Below are 24,016 nucleotides of genomic sequence, written 5' to 3' on the forward strand. Positions count from 1 at the left end.
CCTTGTATAATTCTGGAAAAAATTAAATCTTTCTTGCACCAATCTGCAGATTTCTGTTATTTCAACAAACTGTGCCTTTAACTAGTAAATAAATAGTCCCTAAAAGTTCAACCATATTGATCTTGCTAAACATAACCATTTCTTTTTAGACAAGGGAATGCCAAATAGATACTTGCAGACAGACATCTCATCCCTAAAGAATAGCATTTAATCCTTTCCAAATATGTTGAAAGTTGAGGATTGTACCTTGGAATATCACTAATACTATCAATGAAATGCATTTCTATGGTGACTTCGTGGGGCTGGATTCAGACAAATGCATACCCAGTTTCTGTTTCCATCAACATTTTGAATTGGTCTAGCAGATTAGGACCTTCACTTGTATAAACAGCATACTTCCTGGGAAGAGCTATTAGCTCTGAACGTTGCAATATACCTGTGTGGCTCCATAATCTCAGATTCACCTATTGAAGTACATTCCATTGACATCAAAGGGACAGAGCCATGGGCACAATTCATTCAAACCAACAACGCAGTGCTGCCCAGAAGGTTAAGCAAATGCAGAATTCACACACCATCGTAAACAGGTCACTTTTCCCATGCTTTCAAGTTTAAAAAGAGTTCATGGTTTGCAAAGCTAGAGTGGAAATGAAACTTGCTGTGATGAAAATGAAATTCCCTGTGTGTGAGTGCACATGTGCATGTGCAGATCTGGGCTGTGGGTTTCAAGTCAATCCTTTCAGAATTGGGATGTAGGACCATACTTTTCAAGATGGCTTGAAGTACAGGGAACCGAGAGTGCCATATGCTAAGCATTAACTAAGAGCATGTGAAACATTTTCAGTGATAATATATTACAGTCTACAGTGCTATGTGTATTCAATATGCACCAAGGTGCTGATTGACACGTTCAGCAGGAGAAGAGGCAATGCAAATACTGCATGGTTTTCACTCAACCTGAGTCCCTGGAGCAAGCCAACTATATTGTGGCTTTCTGGTCTTTCCCTTTAGCAGCACCTACATTCTCTACGTCTTGAATGAAAAGAGAAAGCCCAGCAAAATACGTCTCTTAAACCAATAGGATATCTTCCAGCTACATCCATTCAAATGGTAACACAGGCATGAGAGATGGTTATGAATTATTTGGCCAATACAATAATGGAACACTACTGAGACCATTTCTAAGCTTCATTTAACAGCATTAAGACAGCAGATAGTTTTTAGGCTAAATGAATACTATGGAAAATCTTCAATCTTGATATTGGGTTTTACCAGAAGACAACTTCCGGGCTTTATTAAAGATGGACCTGGATTGCTTCTCCCTTATTTGTCATGTTTCCAAGGTTCTTCTTCAACAGCATTGAAGTCTGCAGATTTGCCATTGGTTGCCAAAGTTACCTGTAAGTAATTATCATTAACACCTAACTTAAAGATGAAGGCACTTTTACAATAAAAGTCAGGAGTTTAAATAACAGTTTGGAATATTTACAAAGTGTATATTAAATCCATGTGCGACACACATTTCTATTTGAAATGAATCAATTCTGCCCTTTCATATTTTTTTCAGTCTGTAGGAAGCACTCAAAATTATAATTGTACACTGTCCACAAAGCAGAACGTGAAGAGAATAGATATTAGACCTATAGGCCATGTGCCTATAAAGATATAGATGCAAACACACACACATGCATATGCACACATACTGCAGGAGAAGCCAAATAATAAATGGCAGAATTGATTCTTCAGAAAAAAGAAGTTGGGAAATATATTTCACTACTGAGTCTGTTTCTGTACGATAAAGGTGCAGTTACAATCAAGTCAAACAATTGCACTTCACCTAAAAAATTGCAAAAGACATATCAGAATCTTGGTTAATGGCTCAAACTTCAATGTAAAATTGATAACTATCATGGGAGACCAAATATGGTCTTTCATTCCATGGGAAATACTGGCTAGTAAGCAACATCTCAGCAGTCATTTAAAAGACAAAGACATCCAGCAATTCACAATCCTTTTCCAGTAGAGATATTTTATGCATAGCTGGATGAGCCAAAATGGCTAACGTACTTGTTTGACTGGACAGAAATGAACTGGACCTTTACATAGTAAGGGAACTCTCATCTAATTCTAAATGGAATCCCATTATTGCCTAGCTTACCTTTCACGTTACTGTCCTGAGCATCACATGAAAACTTAAAGCCAGGATTGATATCCCACAAGATGGACAAACTTGATGCATGGAAGCATTGTGACATGAAAACATGACGGAATGCATCCATGTAGGAAACAAAGTCAGCCTTTTTCTTAGATAAGTAAAAGGGAAAGACATGCATTACAAAGAATAGATCACATATTTGGAGCTGAAATGGTAGGTTAGCTCATAAAAGATGTAAAATATGATAAAAAATATAGAAAAAAATCCATGCAACAATGGTCAACATAGCTTGCTTGGAAACATACATTAGTTGTGCACAGCTATTACCTTAGGCAGCCATTTAGAATATAAAAATGTAGGGATTACATGTAATTTAATTAGTAACTCAAGCAAAGAAACAATCACAAAATACTGACCAGAGTTGTAGCAATTGTCTCCCCTGCAGTGAACTTTTACATTTACATTCAGTACGGCTTCCTATTTTTTAAATTCGATGGCAATGATTTGGTCAAATGTACTTGCTTGCATTACTTCAGTGGTAAAGCTTTAAGTATGTGTTTAACTCTTCCATTCAAATCATTGACACTTACAGGTGATTTGGTTTGAGGGTATTATTTTGAATCAGGGAATTCTCCAACAGCTTCATGATCTAACCATGCTATGTGAAAAAAGTTTGATATATGTCTGCCTCAAAGAAATGCTTGTTTAAATTGAGATCCTAGTTATAGTATCCCAGTAAAGGTTGAAACTGGCACATGAATAAAATCTTTCATTGTTTTCAGTCACAGGTTTAACTATTTGATTTTTGAGTTAGTTGTTCTCTCCTGTTCTCTCCGCTGGTAAGAGAATTTGACTACCATCCAGCTGATTCATTATGCAACACCAAGACTGTCAATCTTTTAGAAACAGCTCTTGAGGTTGCAGCTGTAGATCTGCCTAAGGAAGCATTTACTTGGTTCAATTTCTAGCTAGACCCAGATTTCAGACATCAAGATAAACTGTGGTCTATTGTTATGTGAAGAAGCCTAGGCAATCCACAGATTTGTGCACTATTCCCAAGTCTACCCTCTTTTCTTGTCTCCTCTCCTTTCCTCCAGCATAATCATGAAGAAAAGATCAAAAGTGTTCTCCTTTTGATTGACCACAGCTCAGTGATTCATCCAAACTCTGATTAATCTCAAGCTGCTTTGCTAACCCATGATTTTAAGTTGGCTTGTTGCAAACAAACTACAGTTTAAATTAAAAATAGTATGTCAGATGATACGACAAGTTGTGGATAATCAAAAAATGGAAAAAAAATGCCTGGACTTCTCAAAGCAGGCAAGTGGAGGATACAGTGCACAATCTCAGTCATGGTATCTGAGCACAGTCATTACTGAGCAAGCAAACTTGAGACCAAAAGTATCCCGCATAGTTTTCCTTTCAGCCCGTGGAACTCTCCGAAGCTCATTTTTCTCCTGGTCAAGACATTTATGGTTACTGATTTTTCTTCATCTAAATTATGTACATATTAGAGTAGATGGAAACCACAACACTGGCATAGTATAGTGACCCCAAATGACAATGAAAACAAAGCATAGACATGCTGGTAGGTGCAAAAGTTCCCAAAAACTGAGGAAATACAACACATGTGTCTGTACAGTGTCTCATGGAAAGCATTACTCTGAAAAAAATATTGGACTTATACTTTACTTGAGCCCATAGCTGGGTGTGGGGCATACCCAAGCAGATATTTCCCTCCTTGTGCACTTTTGCCCCCTCTAATGGCATATAAATAGGATTGGCCCGTTTTTTTACTCAGTGTCCTACAGCTGAATTCTAACTGTATTACTTGGAAATACTACTCCTGTACCATCTCATTGTAATTGATAGATTTTGTCCAGCTCCTGCTCATGCCAATGCCAGGGGCAGTTGTACAAGGGACTTCCAGTGTGAGCTGCACTTAATGTTTCACAAAAACTAATGATATATTTTGACTATTGCATAAATATCTGTCTTGACTCTCATAGCTAACTGAGCAAATTTGGAAGCAAAAACAGCTTCTGGTTGACACTGAGAGTGGTGGCAGCTGGAAGGCAATTATAAATACCTTCATTGCCACAAAACCTGCTCTCCTGCATGGCTGTGGTTCTGATTTACATTCTTTTTTGACCATGGGAAACTGGAAAATGGAATATGATGGCATGCAGCTACTTAATCATGCTGCCTTCCATAATACACTGTGGAACACAATGTTATTTGTAAACATTGCATGCATTTGTAGTTTAGACAATATTGCTAAAATGCAGAACAGATAAAATATGAACCCACACCTTTCAACTCATTAACATACTTCAAGTCTGCCCATAGGTGCTGAGAACTTGTTATTAGTGATCAATAAATTAAAAAATTACATGCGGGTTAAAAAACAAAGGGAGATGAAGTGTGACTGGCTAGATGCAAGTCTCTATATCCATAAATGTAAAAGGTACCTTGCACTCATCTATTATGACAGAGTTGTGAGCTGTATAAACACACTGGTTTGAGTTGTTTTCTCTGTGGTTTTTCAGGTCATCATAAATGGACTGAGTCTTGGTCATTTCAATATCTTCGTGTCCTTTATGATGGGCGTCAATGTTGTCCAACTCTGCCTTGGAGAGGTGATATACAATGCCAGCACCAAAGGAGTCTCCCACAACATTGACAGATGTTCTCATTCGGTCTCTGTAAAGAGAGGGTGATAGATGAAAGAAGGATGGATGCCTGAAATATGACAATGTATGGCTCCATGATCGGAGAAGAGGATCAATGGGAAATTAAAATAGAACTTACTAGCACAGAGCTTTCTATTTGTATTGTTTGTGTAATTGGGTAATTTATGTAATTAAGGATATAATTAGGCAATGTAATTACCTGTGTAAATTACACAGTCTGAGTTCTAAAACTGCAATGTCTCCCTAGATTATTCGGGGTCATCAACACTATCAAAGTGGGGGGAAAAAATAAACATTCTGCTAAATTTGCAAGAGTAGTTCTCCATTTTAGAAAATGTTCCAGAAGCTGAATTCACACAAGACTGATCTTTTCATTTCCTTGTTTCTCAGGCCATAGCATCTCTCTGTTGGAGACCTTTCTGTGACATTTGCTAAGCTTGTCAATTTCCCCTTTTGAAAGTTACAGTTCTTGGCTACTGCTAATGATACTGGATTAATTCCAGCTGTGGACAAATAGTGCTGTTCTTTAAACTTTCACTTTCTGTTCAGTTTGGAGAAGAGAAGAGTATTGAAATTTCTTAAAAAGAGTTCCTTGTGAAAGTCTTAAGTCTTTGTCAACAGAAAACATAAGATGAAATGAAGCTACTCTGCTTTATACACTTACAGAGATGGACTACCTCAGTCAACAGCCAGTTTGAATCAAAATCTATGCTGTGTATTCAAACAGGAGATATTTGGCCCATTATAAACCATGCTTATGAATCACTCTCTTTTTTTAATCTTAGATTTATGGCCTCTGTATCATATGGTTGGATGTTTCTCAGTTGCCTAGTAAAAGATATTTCTCTAAGGTTTTTTTTCTCCCCCTCCCCCAGTAATTTTAGTATAATGTGACTGACGCAAGTCATATGATCACCCACTGGGGAATGGGTATAGCAGTAATTCCAACCAGGTTGTCTTCATCCGTTCATTTTAATTAGCAGATGGTAGCTGGTTGTGTGCATTTGTCATGTGTTTTTATCTGTAGAAACCACTTTTATTTGGTGGTTTCCTCACATTCTTCACATGAGTAGCAGTGAGTGTTCATTCTGGATGCATGGTGAAGGCATTCTTATATTCAAGGGTCAGACTCAATTGACCCAGAAATGTGAGAAATATTAGAATTTAGACTGCTTGAATTATAACAAGTTTAGCAATAGCCATTGACCATAGATGAATTACTACTTCTAACAGTTCTTACTTCAGAGGATTTCCATGTAGGATTCATTATGAAATGGCCCTTACAAGCAAAAAGAAAAATATGGTACCTTAAATAGGCTATGTAGGTTATTGTTCTCTTTAAATAATAGATCATAGCTAATTTTGATGAACCTCAAGAAATGCCAGCATGGTGTAGTGTTCAACTGAGATGCAGGACAGCCAGATTCCAGGACTCTAGACCTGAATGCTCACTGGATGACTTTGGCCCAGTCACAGACTCTTAGCCCAACACAAGTCAAAGAGTAGGTTGTGAGGATAATGACAGAGCAGAGAACTGTATAAGCTGCCTTAGGATCCTTTCAAGAGGAAAAAAGGTGGGCTATATATGCAATAAAATAATAAAAATATTAAAAAGAAAGGTTGTGTGAATTAGCTTAAAACCCTTCTTAGGTCCTTCAAGAAGGCATTCATAGGTTTTCATGGCAAAATTTTGGTTTCTCTGCTGCATCTCACCAGGTCTTCTAAGGTTAGGTTTGAGCTTTCATCTTTTTCTGTTGCCTTGAGATTCTCTTTCTCTAGCTGACCTTTTCTACAGAAGCCAATGTCATCCATGTAATTCTCCACAGGAATTGCTTCGGGGGACAGTTTTACCACAACATTACTTAACCTCACATTAAGATCTGATCACTTAAGAGATATAATCCTTAGAGCTGCCTGCCCAGCCATTGGCTTGCCTTTTCCAGAGAGCTACAACTCTGGAATCTGTCCATCCAGGAAGCAGGACTTTGCTGTCAAGTGACATGCTTAAAGAAGGCTTTTTCTTGAAACAACAAACAGTCAAACACACACAGAATGGAATGGATCAGAATGGAATGGAATAGAATAGAGGTAGAGTTGGCGGGGGCCTTAAAAGCTCTCTGAAACATCTAAGAAATTCTGAATCCTCTCACCTTCTCCAGGTAGGTGAGGACTGAAGAGAGGGCTTTTTCTGTTGTAGCATCATGCAGAGGGAATCTCTTTCCTCAGAGATGCTTGCCTAGTATCACCTTTGGGGACTTTGTGATGCTGAGTGAAGACCTTTTATTTCAGCAGGCTTTCCAGAGTGTACCACAGTTGTTTTTAAAGTGATTTTGTTCTGCTGGATGTATTTTTTTATTTGCCCTGTATTTTATTCTCTCAATACATGATGTACCCTAGGGATTTGTTGCTTGGTATAAATCACAGAAATACATAAACAAACCAAAACAGTCCTAACTTCAGAACCACTGAATGTTATCATAGGTGGCTATAGGAAGTCCTGTCATTATACAGGACTTCAGAGAGCTTGATGCTAATAGGTGGCTTTTGTACTGAATGAATGAATGAATGAAATATAGCTAAAGCGGAATTGGCAACAAACTAGAGAGGAAAGCATGACATGTGCTCTTCTACATGTGCAGATGTGCACTGAATTCTGCTTCACGGGGAAAACCCTGAACACACCTAGGAATCTAATGGATGTCTTCACATGGGCTTTTGCATGCACATATATGACCATAACCATAGCAAGCAACACAGGCAATGCAATCCTGGCAGCCATGTACAGCCTGGGCAAAGGTAGACTTTCCTGAAATTCAGTTGCTAGTGTATACTGCTTCTAATGAGGGAGTGCCACCCGACTGGGTGGTTAATCCAGTACTAAGTATATTGTTCGATCATGACTATGAGAAAGATTTCTTTGATATTACTTACAGGAGCCAGTCTACAGCAACAAGTAAGCTGATGTCTTGCGTGGGAAGACCTACTGCGGTGAGGATAAGAAGCATGGTCACCAGTCCTGCACTGGGAATACTTGCAGCTCCAACACTGGCAAGGGTAGCTGTCAGGCTGTACAATTAAAACACATCTGCTTTATATGCATTTAAATGCTTTATATGCTGTATATGTATGCCTTTTTCCCTATTTGCCCTCCCGCCCCCTGAGATTGGCAACAGAAGCCCTCCTCCAGGAACCCTCTGTGAAAGATATTAGGAGACAGAGTACCCGGAGGAGGGCCTTCTCTGCAGTGGCGCCCCCTCTATGAAATGCGTTCCCCAGAGAGGTCCGCCTGGCGCCATCATTATGTTTTTCGGCGCTAGGTTAAGACCTTTTTATTTAATCAATATTTTAATAAGTTTTAATATTGAATTGTATTATTGTATCTTATTAATTGCAGGCAGAGTGGGTCGTCAATTTATTTATGCTGTTAGCCGACCAGAGACGTTAGTAATTGGACGGCATACAAATTTTATAAATAAATAAATAAATATAGAATTTTTATTAGAATATATATTACAATTAAATTAGAATTTTCTCATACCTAAAGAAATACTAAAATTGTACAGATCTATGCTCTGGCTGTGACCTGCTTGAAATATTATAGAGTTTTCTCCACTTATTCAGCATAGCTTCTATGTATTATAGAACCAGTTCATATTATAGATCCTTCTGGATAAGTGTAAAGTATGTTCAGTAAGCTTATATTAACACCATTTTCTTTTGAGTTAAAAATTGCTAAAACACTTACTCCACCCTCTCCACAGACACTCTAATTTAAGATTTTGGGTTTAAAATGAAATGCAATTCATTAATCCATGCAAACTGAAACGGATCTTTGTTTTCCTGTGTTTACTATCAAGAGTGATGAGCATCCCCCATTCAGCATATTAATATGATCTATAAAACTGGATTGTGGATAAGAATAAAGGGCACATGTTGCAAATTCCAGTACAAGAATCACTTCCTTACACTTATTTCCATGTGTAACTTGGATAACCATTTACACACAAATAGGACATTGCAACATGGAGCTGAGAAAGTTCGGTTAACCCAGACTTTCACTCCTTGTCATAATGGAGATGTCAAGCTGTGCAATGAAGGTTTACAAGTGATTCCATACACAGCCTGCTTGGGAACACTCATGCTCTAGAATATCCAGTTTTGGACCACCTCCAAGGCAGGACAAGAGACCCACCTGACAGTGACTATCTGCCCACCATCCAATGAAATTCCATTCATCTGAGCTATGAAGATAGCAGCCACTGCTTCATAAAGGGCAGTTCCATCCATATTAATAGTGGCTCCAACAGGCAAGACAAATCTTGTAACACGCTTATCAATGCCCAAGTTTTCTTCAAGGCAGCGAAAGGTAACAGGTAACGTACCAGCACTGCAGAGTAAAGAAAAAATAAAGAGAGATCACAGATGTTATAAATTTTGACTTTGTGGCACAATCAGATAGCTTTCTTGACACTGTATGACAAACCGCTACTTTACACAGTCATTGTACAGGTATCTCCCAGATCACAGTTGATTTTGTCCATCCTTTGCTTTGAAATGGTGGATGCTTAGAAACCTAGATATACACATTGTTCTGTTTGGACAACTCCTATCCACGTCCCTGTAAGTATATACAGAATAAGAGGCAAACTAAACATGATGATGAATGCATAAATAGAAACCTCATCTGTTAAAAAAAATTTAGACACAGTGTGCAATTTTTATTTTGACAGTAGTGTACAGGGATATTTAATTCTTCCATTTCTCCCTCACCACATGACCATGATCCTTAGAATAAGAGAATAAACATCCATAAGATCCTTACTTCTACCCTCTGCATGGCTACAAGAGTTCTAATTACGCGAGTTGAAGGGCAATCAGACTACAGTTTTGATGAAAACCACCAGTTGTTTTGCCATTATTTCAAATAATGTTTTTACTGTCATTTCTGGTATAGATCTATGTGAGGTATTTCTATAGTAGAAGGTACAGAAATTCTTTAACAACCTTCATAGAACTCTGGAGACACAAACAGGTATGTTGTGTACATTAAGACACAGAAGAAGCTACTATTGCTGTTTTTCTTGAAGAAGAATGTCAACGTCCCATTCAGTTGAAGACTAGGTTAAAAAACATGAAAGTCCACAATCAGGGTTAAATGTCAGTTGTTGTTGAACCATAGCCTGGTTCTGAAATAAGCTTCATCATGTTGTCTGGACACAACTCAGGCAAAAACCATGGCAAACACCACTCAGTTCATCACCCAACAGCAAGCCATGGGTTCTTTTAATGGATTGCTCATGGTTAACATGGCTTGATGATCCATGGTTCAATAGCAACCTATGGCTAAATGACAATCCACACTCAACCCATACACAAACTTTGGGTGGGGGTTATCATTCTGTCCAAAACCAGCCATAACTTTGTCTGCATTTTTCAGTAATGACTGTCAGGAGATTTTCCTTGAGAGCTACAGAACAAGTCTATAGAGTACCACATTTCTAGAGCTGAAATCACAATGTTTATTGTAGTGATTACAGAAGCAGCATATCCAGCCAAGTGTTGCCATTCCATATCCTTTGTGTTTAGCTATGGTTCTGTGTCTTGTCTTGTTCTGTCTTTGTCTTTTCTGTCTCTGATCTTGTAAAGTTCCTGTGGAGTATATTTATGTTGGATACCTGTGCTGCTCTTTGAACTCACAGATCGCTAATATGATATGGCCACTTATACAAGTACTACAACTGAAAGAAAAGAGGAATTTGCTGCAGAAGCCAATTACTAAAGGTCAGTAATACTCCCAAGAGGATACTGCGGAAGAAGAGATGGAGGGAATCTTATAGAAGGCACCCATAAAGTTTCAAAGGTCCAGTTATGAAGAAGAATATTATAAGGACTCTGAAACGAGGCCACTAGAAAATGGCAACAGATCCACAGCAGAGAATTATTTGTTTTTCGGCGCCAGGCAAAGACCTTTTTATTCAAACGTCATTTTAACTGTTAATACTATTTATTTATTTTATTCTTTGGCCAGGGTGACTTATTTTATATTGTTAACTTGTTTTATATTTTTATTGTTTAATATTTTAATTGATATATTTGTGAGCTGCCTCGAGGCTTCGGCGAATGGGGCGGCATAGAAATTTTCTAAATAAATAAATAAATATTGATTACCCAGTTTTGGGCATAAGTGATAAAAGTCATCACTTGAATAAAGAAGCTCAAAAATACTTTTGTTTCTAATATTACATAATATCCTGAAATATGGTTGTTTGCTTAATTTATAGAGAGGGGTTGTAATGAATAGATAAGCAATAACTCCGGTCTCTAGGTGGTGCCATTCCATGTTCTTAACCACTTAACTAAGGTTCTACCTCTTGTCTTCCTGTTCTACGTTGTCTTCTTATTTTGTCTTGAGATGTTCCTGAATTATTCCTGATGTATTCTGGAGGCTGATTGCTTTGATTCAGCTTGCTGATCTCTAATAAAGTCTTTTCCTTTAAGCATGTACTACAGAATTAAGGATATATGCAAATATGTCTTAAAGGTACCCTTTTTATATAAAACTGTCATTAAGTGTTTTTAAGTCTGCTTGATTCTAGAGAAGCAATACAGGTTAACATCTCCAACAGAAATAAATCAAAATTAAAAGTAATCAAATGTGAATAAATCATATCCATAGATTATGTTGATCCTTTTACAAGGGTGAGTACCACCACCTACCCTTGATAGCCAGGTTTTATCCTGCTACCCAGATATTTTTAAAAGTTGAAGTGAAACATGAGAAGTAATGTATAAAGAGTTCACCTAATATCTAAAGTAGTAAATGTATAAACCCAGAAACTGGTTCTCTAATAAAATGGAAAGATATTTCTTCTTGGCACTTTGTTACCTGTATTTTCTCTTTACACTGCTGGTTATGTTTGACCAATATATGTGTGTGAGAGTGTGTGTGTGTGTGTGTATAACAGAATGAAATTGTGAGGTTTAGGGAGGGCCTTGGAAATATGTCAGTATCAGGTTTTGTTGGCAGTTTTGTTTTGTTTTCAAGCAGTGAAGCGGGACAGAGCTATCCCCAGTTCTTTCACTGCCTGGATGAAATACTGTCATCAGATGCATTGTGGTCTGTATGTATTGTAACCACCCTTAATCATGCAAGCCAGAGCAGAAAATAGGCAGAGATAGATATCAAACTGTAGGAACAGGAGCTGTAATTTTAATACTGTGATGAATGAACATTGTTAAGGATTTAATGAAGGGTAAAAGACGGGACCAACGCCTCATTTTCATGAGCCTAGTGTAACACAGGCATGTTTCCATACACAACCTATGTTCCTATTCCTTACATACAATCACTTGAGTCATGAAACAGATGTTCCTATTTCAATTCTTCCTTTAATTCTTCATTTCTGTAATTATGCCATGGAACATACTAAGGCTTTTGGCATGCACCAAAAGATAGATCCTGTCTTCCCACTACACACTTGTTGCTCTTTTCTGTTGAAAACTACCTCCAGCCTGATAAAGAGTCCTACAAAACTTGTTGACTTTGGTATTATCCTATCATTATTTTTAATCACAATGAACCAAAGCATCTGTCAACAGAAATGCACCAATTCACTTTATTTTTCTGGCCTTTTTCTCTACAAAATCTCACTTGACAGCAACAGAGATGTTCCCTTCTTTTTTTAAAAAAAGGTGTGGGATTTGTGAGAAAATGATGGGGGAAGTTTAAATTTTCTTCTCCTGGAGTACAGCAGCCTCCAATCTGAATCAGAGTTATGTGCACTTATACTAATAAAAACTATACTAATAAAAACTATAGAGAAATATATATATTGACTCTAGGGAAGTATAAAAAGAGAAAAGTTTCCATTAATATCTTTAAACTTGATCTATGGTATTTCCTTATTCCTGCCCCTCCCACCCATGGTAATATAGTTGCCCTTGTAAAGTGTCAGCTTCTGTACTCCAAGTCTGGGCCTTAGTAAAAGGCATGCTCCTGACTACTTCTGGTTTTCATGCAAACTGAATGAGAAAACGTTTGATAGAGATACTTCGGAAAGGAGCAGCTGACAACAGCAGGGATTATTACTACTATTATTTTAATTTGTGTACCACTCAATAGCTGAAGCTCTCTGTTTAACACCTGAGAAGGAAGACAGGTTCTGCTCACTCCCATATTGGAAGGATTCAGAAGAATTTGTCTGTAGTCAAAGCAGCAAGCATTGCTAGATGGGAAAGACTCCTTAGACTTCTTGGTCTGAGGAAAACCAGAAATATTGAAGGAGCTACACAGAAACTAGCTACACCAGATTTAGTCAGGTGACCAATAGAGATCTGAAGACAAAAAAAAAAAAAAAAAAAAAAAAAAGAACTGGGCAGAAATCAGATAAAATAAAATGTTGTCCTAAAATCCTTGTGGAACAATGAAAAAAAAAAGTCTCCCTTTTTCCAGGGGTTTTTTTGGGGGGGGACGGGCTGTTTTGTTTTGTTTTGGTCTTCAAATTTTTAGTGACTCTTCAGAAGTTCCTCAAGCTCCTTGAACAGAGGAGCTCCTACTCACAGAAGGCCACCCTTGGTATGCCATGCCACAGCCCGCTCACTCAGCAGATGGCTTCAGCTAAATAGAGAGACTTTGTGGCAAAATACCCATCATCATCCACTGGCATTTCTCTAGATCCAGTCCACAGTATTGACAATGCATTGTTATCTTTGTAAATTGTAATGCTGAGCTGAACTATTCAACCTTAAAAAGTGAATCTTCCCTTCAGGAGATGATCAGCTAAGAACTTTTGGAAGTGTGATTTTACTTTTAAATACAAAGTGGCCAAAGTTTCATCCTCCTACATACATACATCATTTTACTTAAAAGAAAAACAAAGCCCTCCTTCAGCAGCAACAATTGGGGTGGGGGAATATGATGCCAAGAAATGGCATTTGGCAAATCTTGAGTCAATATTTGCATTTTATATCAAATACCTTGAAGCAGTGCCTAAAGCAGTAATCCATGCTTGAAATATGCCAGCAAAGAATGAGAAGGGATTTTTCCTTGTTATGACAAAGTACAACAAAGGCAAGAAGATCCCACCATGGATGAGAAGGCCCACGATCACAGTTACCATGTACATCCCTAGTTGCCTAGCAACCACTTCCAAGTCCTTGATGGCAATGATTTTTCCACAGATGAGACAGGCTATGCCCAGGGGTGAATACCTAGAAGAATACACAACATTAGCAGCAGCAGCAGCAACAACAACTGCAACAACAAATACAGGAGAGTGTTTGTTTCTGGCTCAAAAATAGCACCATGCAGAGAGTCAATGGCCTTAACCTTTACCCCTAAATTCCAGAAGAGATGTAAGGAAGATGGTAGATGTATATCAATTCACTAAAAAGTTAGCCAAGCCTGTTTTCATGATTAAAAATTATTTAATTTTCAAGGTGTTGCCTTGTCCTTACACAGCCCACTTTCCTATCATCTCAATGTTTATATGTTTTTGTTTAAAACATATGAAGCCTATGTAACTTTTTTTTACAATATAAACAGAAATAAAATGGAACTTTGCCCACATTCATACTTTCTACTTCCTGATTCTGCCAGTTGTATCCTTCCACTCCAATAATCTTATTGAACCTGACAGGCATTGTTTTCCTCCTTGCCTCTGGCTGCTATAAGTATTTTTCCTGGGATTTTGCCACTGTTTATGAAAAAGTGATTCTAGACACAAATGGCAGTGACCCTACAATTCAGATTCTGATTCATGGAAATCGCTTGACTCTCCAGAAAAAAGACAGAATATCTCTCTTAACGTGCTTTGCAGTAGTTAACCACATGTAATGTTTATAAGGATTAATTGGCAAAACAGGGTAGAATTCTTGACACATTATTAAGCTTTGCAAATATCTTCACAAAAATTATTAAGCCTATAATTTTTTCCTTCCTAGGGCTCCTGCGTTACTTTCTTTGGCAGTGGCAGCAGCATATTGAAAATTAGGCTACTTGAAAGAAAGAAGGAAAGAAAGAAAAAGGAGAGAACATATTCAGGTTCACAGAGCCTCACCTGCCAAGTTGCCAGGTGCTTATCCTGATTCATCAGAAATCACCATTGTGTGGCTGTTCAGAAGCCTATGCCATTTTTGCCATGATAATCTAATGACCTTGAATACCATCTCTATCTGCTAACAGGCTCAGAATCTGATTGGAAAACCACTATGATAGCACTGGCCATTTCTTGGATAGGGAGATAATCCCTTCATTCTGTCCAGGGTCTCCAAGACACAAATAATTCAGCTTCCCTCAGGATAGCAGTTATGCCAGCAAAAGAAAACTGAACAATGCATTCAGCTCAGTACCCCCGTTGCAGACCCTCACACATCAGTATTTCCAAGTCCCTGGCTGCAAGATAGAAGCGGTACACTGTTATCAGAGCGCTGATCATTTGCAGGGACTGACAAAGAGCTCTGGGACTTAGTCTTGTCTCTTCACTATAATTCCTATCTGTATGGTGATCGCTCCCACACCGTATGGACCAGCTTCCTGGATGTCTGTAAGTTACTTACATTGTCATTTCCTGTGCCATTCCTCAGCCATTATAAAGATGTGAATTGAACCTCAGCGGCAAACACATGCCAACAATATTTGAGGAGGAAGATTTTTGTTTGTTTCCTATGAACCATCCTCTCATGCAGTTCAGAATGGCATCCTAAGCTTCACAGTGAAAGTGCCTTGACTGCCTTCCAGAGGGCAATCCAGTTGCCCTGCTTCTACTGAGGACCAAGTGCTAAAAGCATCCAGTAGCAACTAATGGAGCCAGGGACAGTGGGGAAGCTTCCATTAATGCCCTGTTTTTAACATTGACCTCATTTTCCTGTGTAAAATCCTCCCACCCTTCATTTTACGTGCATATTGATTTCTGAAAGAAAACTGAAGCAGAGAAAGAATGCCTGCTTTTCATCTGACCTTTGCATGAACCATCTAAGAATCATTCTGTAGTGGCAATCAATCAGGCCTCTAGGAGCTTCTCACATTCACTGTTTTACATAGCTTCTGCAGGTGCCATTCAGTCTCCTTCCTGAAATATTCACTGGAGTTCATTCTAACAAAAAGGGTTACAAAGCATCAACACCAGATGCCCAGGTCCTTTTTATGTACTTGTGGGGCTTGTAAGAGTTTCATTAACCTCTGAAGCTGCTAGAGGGAATGGTTCCCTTTTCCTTGGAGATTAGTCATAAATAACTGGTCAGAATGAACCTTTGGATATGAACAAAAAGAACCTTGGATATGAACAAAAAGAGAGCCAGTGTGGCATATTGGTTAAGAGCATGGGACGGGGACTCATGTGATCCGAGTTCAAGTCCCCACTCAGCCATGGAGCAACTGGGTGACTTTGGGCCATGCACAGACTCTCAGCCCAACCTACCTCACAGGGTTGTTGTTGTGGGGATAAGATGGAGAATGATGTAAGCTGCCTTGAGCCCTTTGTAGGAAAAAGGCAGGATATAAATCGAGGGCGGGGGAGACCTTATTCCCATGGTTTACAGGTGTTGCTCTGTACACAGGTCAGATTGACTGTGGGAAGCCATACAAATTGCTAGCAGAAGGTGCCAGGATGGATTTTTGGCTTCTCCGATGGGACTAGGAATGAATCCTGCCTGAAACTTTGGAAAGCACTGAGCTGGAGGATCATTGGCATGTCTTGGTATAAGGCTGTTTATATAGGAACCATGGACAAGAACCATCTAACTATGCCATTGGTTGCTGAAACACCAGAATTAGAGACCTGGGATGAATCCCAGCAATGTGCAAAGACAGCCACTATGCAAAGATCTAGTTCTTTTGGAGCCAGTGTAAATGTGCTCTGTTGCAAATATCTGAGAGCATCAAACAGTAAGTTACATACACAGAAAGACTGGAGCAGCATGTTTTCTGAATGATCCGGGGAGTGTGGTGCTGTAGTAGATACCTTGTGAAACTGGGCTGGCAGGACTCATTCAGTCCTCTGGGTGACCCTGGGCCAGCCCCAGCCTTGCTCCCTGTCTGCCTAGTTGTTGTGAGATAAAATGGGATAATCCGGACATATGGCACTCTGAGCTCTTTGGAGTAAGTACAAAATGTGCATATAGAAAACAAATGCATGCTATAGTTATAATAGTTTCAAAGCAATATAAAGAAATATTGAAGAAACTGTATGATACACAATAATGGCAGGGATTAGAGACATGAAAGCCTGAAGTGAGGAATACAAAAAATGGGGAGGGAATGGAAGATAAAATAACGGGGTGGATTTTTTTTTTTCTACTTCACAGATTATTGGAAAAGATAGCTACCCTGAATTTTTCCATTTCCCCCCTAAGACTTTACAGTTTAACTCAGGATAAGTTAGGGTTTACTGTATCTAAGTAGATGATGACTTAAACTTACCACATGATCATGGTTACTAACTTCATTACAATCTCATTTAAGATATTGAAGAAATCCACCATCATCTTGGCTTGTTCTCCCATCTTGCCCATGGCAATACCAAAAGCAATGAAGAACCCAATGAGACCTGTTGGAAGAATGTTAGAATATTAAACGTATGGAGACTTTAATATTTAATATTCCTGTGGCCTTATGAAATCAGCTCAGTGATGGAAATGGCATTGGCCTGCATCTAATGCCATGCTCACCCAAGTGAAATTCTACCCCACTGCATTCCTATGCCTCCTTAAGAAAGTTCTGGGATGTTGGCAGAAGGGCTGAGTTGCAAGAAGGAATTGGGACAAATCAGGCTGACGTAGATCGCACAAACAAGACTTCCTCTGATTTGCCCTTTGCACGGCAATCTCCACTGCTCACCTGTCATATACTGATTTTCTTCTGACCACTAAGAGAGGCTTCCATAGGGACACAGTGGTGCTTAGGAGGTGGTGAAGTTCTCTTGTATGACTATTGCTTTGAATCCTACCCATTCCCTTGCTATCATCTTCTCTGAAGGTAACCCTAGGTAAATTCCAACACATACAAGTGTTGTGTATCTCTTGAAAACGTAATATAGATAAAATCATATATCATATAAAATATCATAAATGGAGACAGGTCAGGGCAGACTGATTTATACTGAGGCAATTTAAATTATCAAGAACAAGGTCAATTTAAATAAATGATTAAACTCAAGTTTCCATTTAAATTTTTCTATATCCTGGACAGCAGCGCACATCTGACAACTAAGTCATATTCATTTACAGATAAATAGGACACTATATACAGTGTTTCATGTCTACAAGAAGAATTTGTGGATTTTTGTCTCACTGTATATATTTTACACGCTACCTTTTCTTTTAAATCTGAAAATGTCTTTAAAATATTCCCATACTGGAGGGGGGTTTTTTTATGACCAATACTCATGACAGGTTGAAGTTAAGTGAATAATCCTATATATGCCTCTTGAGTTTCAGTGAGTGCAATGGGGGTTATTCTTGGATATTTGAGCATAGGATTGTAGCTTTAGTTCAGGAAAACAGGAAGGAGTCCAGGGGAAGTTTTGTCTTCTCTTTTATTTTAAGGGTTCCATTCTGCTTCACTTTGCCTTGGCCCATCCCTACTCTTGCAAAAAACAAAGGAGCAAGCAAAAATGGAAGAGTCCATAACTGACATCAGTTTTCACTGATGGATAGTGCCAATGTTTGTATGATACCTAGGGATTTATTTGACAGGTGTCTCCTAAATACATAGAATAAAATAAAAATAATACCCAGGACATTCATTCCATCTTTAAACTCAAGGCCCTTCTTAATGATAATTTGGGGTTCTGGAGTCACATCTGTTTCATTCATCATGGCAAAGATGGAGTCTGTAACATTGACAGGTTCTTCAATCTCTTGAGGTACAAGTACTTTCTTGGTGACTGTTTGAATCTGCAAGCATAAAAAGACAGAATGCAAATGCAATGGGAAATTTGTAGATGCAACGGGATATTAATGAGGTGAAATGCTAACTCTTGGTCCATTTTTCTAAATGTATTCTGGGTATTTGTTCTCACAAAGCAGAATGAACTATTTTCTCTACAGGAGAGATCATATGAACTAGCACGTATGTACATAGCTACGTACTTTGTGTCAAGATGGGGCACTCATCAAACACTAACATCAGAAGTGAAGCAATCCCTGCTAAAAATCACACCTGAGGAGACATCAAGAAGGAACAAACAGTTCTTCCCAAATTTGGTGGAGGCAAATCAAAATGCAGGAACAATCGCCTCCACGACTATTTATGTGCTTAGGCTTGATATTTATAGATCACCTCACAACAAAAACTACTTTGAGTGACTACCAAGTGGGGGGAAAGCAGATTGCAATAACATGCAGCAATCATTTGAATGAGGTCAATACAGGAACTACTATAATCTAAGAAGCCTCAGAAAATGAAAAGTTAGTTGCTTTGTGCTGAAAACACATTAATTAACTGGGCTGCGGGGGAGGTGTTCTTTTCCTCCTAGCCACTTGCTGTACCTAAGAAGAAACTCAGATCATTCATTCAGAGTACAAGAAGGTACATATGGGAAGAGGAAACTATTCAAGCACTGATTTCCCAAACCAAGAAAGGCTTTAAATGTCAAAAAGAGTGCCTTGATTTGGGCCCAGAAATCGACTGGGAGTCAGGGAAGATGAAATACCACTGGAATAATATAGTCATAATGCCCAGCACTGTTTCAGAAATATTGTTTAGCAAATGAATGTCCTGGATCATTCCAAATGGGAAAGTACCAGGGGCCACTGAAGCTAGGCTATTCCTATCAATGGAAATAAACTAATAGCCTTTGTAAAAGACTCATATCCTTTGTCACTCATATCCTTTGAGATATATAATATATAAAACTCATATCCTTTGTCACTCATAAAAAGAGGAAAGCTCCGCCTGCTTCAGCATCAAACTTATTCCCTAAGTCAGGGCGCTCTTCTTCTGTGTGTTCTCCACTCTTTCCTAAAAAAGCATGTCCTTCAGTTTTACGAACTACCTGCATAGGTAGAAATTAGGCAACTGATGAACAGTCATAACTAGAACACCCTTACTTAACAAAGAAGTGTGTGTAATATGTTGAAAAAGCTGTTCTTAATTATTGTCACAGCAAAGCATGGCATATCCCCAACCAATAGCTTTCTTCATCAATCAGTAAATGCAGTTTTTTTACTTGGTAGAAGACCTTCTGCATGTGATCAGATTCAAAAATAAAGTTTGCCAATGATACTTTTCCAAGTTTGTCTAATCTTCCTGTTCAAAACCAATAAATATTCAGATTGTAATAAATTGCAATAATGGCATGGAAATTCTAGCCAATAACAGAACCAAAGCAGTATGTCTATATCTAGGGAATTTTTTAAACACTAGTCCTAAAATGTGCTTTAAGTCAATGTACAGTTGATATGCAGTAAAAATGCAAACTAATTAAAGTCTGCAGTGGATACTTTCTAAAGTATCTATTCCAGGATGTAATGGCTCTCACCAAAATCAGCTTGATCAAAATGAAAGTGTGAGCTCATTCCAAAATTAGTTATTGGGTATACTTATTTGTCCTTTCTGCTGAGCTTGCAGTCTTAAGGATGGTTGAAGCCCCATCGGTGAGGGTATTCAAGGATGGGATAGACATGCACATGGTAGGCATGTCATGAGTGGAGCCAGCTGGTACCGGGGGTCAGACTAGATGGCCTGGGAGACCCCTTCTGACCCACTCAGTTTCTATGTTTCCATGTTTCTATTACTTGATTGTGAATTATGGAAAAAGCAATGCAAGTTATACTATCTAATATATCTGAGTTAACATTCAGTGTTGTTCCCATAAAATGGACAGGACACCTGGGACCTCTACCTGTTGCTGGATTATAATTTCCATCAGCCCTAATCAGGAATTCTGGAATTGCAGTAGAACAGCTGGAAGGCCACAAGTTCATCACTCTGTAAAATGTATGACTTTAAAATGCACAAGCAAAAGCAATCATTCAATGACTGAAATCCCAACCAGAAGTTCTGAAGCCAACTTTCTTACATATTTTTCTCTGAAACTGATTATTATCTTGAGAATTTTGTCATCTTTTAAACATTATGAAGACCCTGAGAACTTCAGAGAGTTGAATATAACTGTGGATTTGTTGAGGAAGCTTTTCCTGACAAAAAGAAAAACTATGGAGGTTTGGCAGGGTTTGTTCTCATAATCAAGTTTATACATGGTGGCTGTGGGAAAAACCTAGATCATGTTGACTTCTGGACATTTTAGTATATACCAAGACAGTTCTGTATATCTACCCCAAGTTGAACTTCACTTTTGCTATACTGCCAGGAACCAACACAGCACATGTGCCACTGCAGTCACAACTAATCCGAAATTCACTGGAATGTCCAGAAGTCAACACAAGGCAAGGTTTCCCATCACTTTGGGGCCACCATAAATTGCTTTGAATATGGCCTCAGCCTTAAGAGTCAGAATTACTCAGTCAGTTATGCCAAATATCTTAAAATTTCAGTCATTTATGTCAGTATACTGCATCTTTGTCAGTCATTTGAGTTTGATAACCAAAGCCACACAGGAGCTGACTTTAGTTGTGACTTGAATTAAACATGGATGTTTGTAAGCATGTAAACAGAAACTTTTCCCAGCTGCTGCGATCCCCGTAATGATTGAACTTCTCTCCCAGGGCTTTCTAAACAAACAATGAACTTGAAGCTCATGATGTGCAAAGAGGTATTTAATGTGATGATTAGTTTGACCATTGACACAGCTACTTTACAGTGCTATGTAGTGCATTGTATGGAAGAATGGGAGAATGCTTTGCACTGAAGTTTATGTGGAGATACTGATTAGTAAGGAACACCCATAAAAGACCACAATAACTTGCACACTTGGTCATCTACCGACATTTCTATTTCTATTCAGTTCTATAGACCACACTTTTCCTACCCATTTTGCACACTGATATTCCAGTGTTTGCTTAGATAAGGGATGTGGAACATATGGTCTTCCATATGTTGTTGGATTGCAAACTCATTCATCCCTCCTAATTAACTATATGGTCTAAGGCTAATGGGAGTCACAGCCCAATCTGGAGGGCTCCACAGTCCCCCACCTCCATTTTACAGAAAGCATAGGCAGCAAATTTCAAGCATCCTTTTAGTTCCATTCGACTATTCTAACCTTCATACAATTACACTCCCATTTAAGAAATACTTTAAATATCTTGAATTTTAGCATATATTTAGGAGTGTAATATGAATATGTTTAAGTATTAGAATTCATACTTGACTTGCTTGATCCCAATGCAAAAATAAATTTTCTATTAATGCATATTTATGCAAGAATCTGCCTCTAGTAAATTTCTGATTGTTTTGTACCTGTTAGAATCACATGAGCTGGAGCAAAGCACTAAGTCAAGCAAAGACATTCTGAAAGCAGCTCAGTTTCATTGAAAAGTGTGCCAATTCATTTGTTTGCAAATTAAGATGTCATTATATTGGAGCTGCTAAATCATTCAGATTCAAGCACTTTCAGGCCAGACTAAGGTTTTAGATTCCCACTAGCTCATTAGAGACTTCATTATTTCCCTTGCTTTTAAATTAAGGAGGGGATGTATAATTAGAATTAAACACAGCAGCAAGTTTAACCTTACTGTTCAACTCTTGAGCACCCTTTTACTCCTGTTCTGTTGTCCTAATCTTAATAGAATGATAGTCACATGAAAGGAGAGCTGAGAGAAGTTGACTAGTCTTGCCATCTCCCTTACATGTCCTGTCTTGATACTTTCCACACATTGAAGAGTAAACCTCTCAGAGGCTAGGCTGCTGCACAAATTTAAGCTCTGCATATGAACTGTCATGCATTATCAGGGTTCTGAGCTGCATAGCGATCCTACAAACACAGACTCTGCACGGAAGAGTGTCATCCTCTAAAGTGAGCAGTGGTGTCAAGTACCAGGGACACACCAGACAAACAGTGAAAAGTAGCTTGGACGTGCCACTCTACCCTCACTGCATGAAAGCTAAAATGACTGAAGATATAAAGTATCTTAAATACGAAGTATCTTAGGTATCTTGAAATTTAGCATATATTTGGGGATATAATTTGAATACATACAAGTATTACAAAAACATACTTGCTTATCTTTTCTTTAAAGATTTGGATCTTCTAGACTCTGCAAAAAATGCAAATACCATTCTCTCTGCCACATGTCAGTGGAAATCTTGTGAGAGTCACAATTTTGGCTTTATTGTGCAATCTGGGGCAAGACTATGAAAGACTTCATTCCATGCTGCCTGGTCAGAGTCAGAATTTGTAGGCTATGTGATCTATTTGTCCACCTTCTCTCATTTCTAGTCTACCTGAGTGAGGGGGGGACTGAGGGTTTTTTTGCTTAAGAACTCTAAAGAGCTGGAGCTGACAATGTTTTTGCTACAGTCCTATTGTTTAAGTCCTATTGTTCCTCTAGACAAACAGAATGTACAAGAATAATCACCAGAGAAATCTGATTCAGGTTTGGCTAAGCTGCAATCACCACATTCAAGCTCTTCTTGTGCTCAGTTTCTTCCAGAAAAACAGAGGACCTTTGCATGGAACATGTTCTGGACTTGCTAGCTAGACCCTAACTCCATTTAGCATTATTTATTCTTCTATCCTTCTTCCTAAGTCTTCTCCCTTCTTCAAGTTCTTTTTTGAAGAAATCTTTCTGTGTGTGCTGAGACATGGTAATATTTGCACTGAGCTTTTCATCTGTTTTTCAGACATTTCATGCCATTCTCCAGGTCAGATACATTCCAGCTACTAAGTGTGTAGCTTTTTTGCACCTGGGCTTCCCTCTGTGGCACTAGAACCAGATTCCTATTGCATCTGTATCAGGGATCTGTGAGAAATCCAGTAGTGGGAAGAAAATCAGATGGATTTTCATGATTCAGCCCTCTGGATTCTGGTTTGCCAGTCCTGCATTGACACTGTCTTGTTCCTATGTGTGTAGAGCCAGCTCATAGACTTCTGCCTCTAGGACAGGTCGTGATTTGCACTTTTTAAGAAACAGCCATATAAGGAAATTCACATAAAATTGGCACCCAGAAATCCTGTGGTCCTTGCGCAAAACAATTTTGAAGTATTGTTTTGTACAAATCAACTAATTTATGCAAATTGCATTAGATCCATGTGCTTCTTAGCTGCCA

General features: G+C 38.5%; 1 protein-coding gene across 1 annotated transcript in view; it reads right to left on the reverse strand.

Annotated features, from left to right (window-relative positions):
* Positions 1–1,267: 1,267 nt before the first annotated feature.
* The window catches only part of SLC1A2 (solute carrier family 1 member 2), a 99,925-nt gene continuing 77,176 nt past the window's right edge, over positions 1,268–24,016 (reverse strand). The window contains exons 5-11 of the mRNA XM_044436940.1: positions 18,579–18,741; positions 17,267–17,393; positions 13,825–14,058; positions 9,041–9,235; positions 7,780–7,914; positions 4,627–4,858; positions 1,268–1,398 (exon numbers count right to left, since the gene is read on the reverse strand). Coding sequence (XP_044292875.1) covers positions 1,324–1,398; positions 4,627–4,858; positions 7,780–7,914; positions 9,041–9,235; positions 13,825–14,058; positions 17,267–17,393; positions 18,579–18,741 — 1,161 coding nt within the window. The 3' untranslated portion in view covers positions 1,268–1,323. The remainder of the gene's footprint in view (positions 1,399–4,626; positions 4,859–7,779; positions 7,915–9,040; positions 9,236–13,824; positions 14,059–17,266; positions 17,394–18,578; positions 18,742–24,016) is intronic.

The sequence above is a fragment of the Varanus komodoensis genome, unplaced genomic scaffold (genome assembly GCF_004798865.1).
Source record: "Varanus komodoensis strain SLA01 unplaced genomic scaffold, ASM479886v1 scaffold3, whole genome shotgun sequence".
NCBI classification, from domain to species: Eukaryota; Metazoa; Chordata; class Lepidosauria; order Squamata; family Varanidae; genus Varanus; species Varanus komodoensis.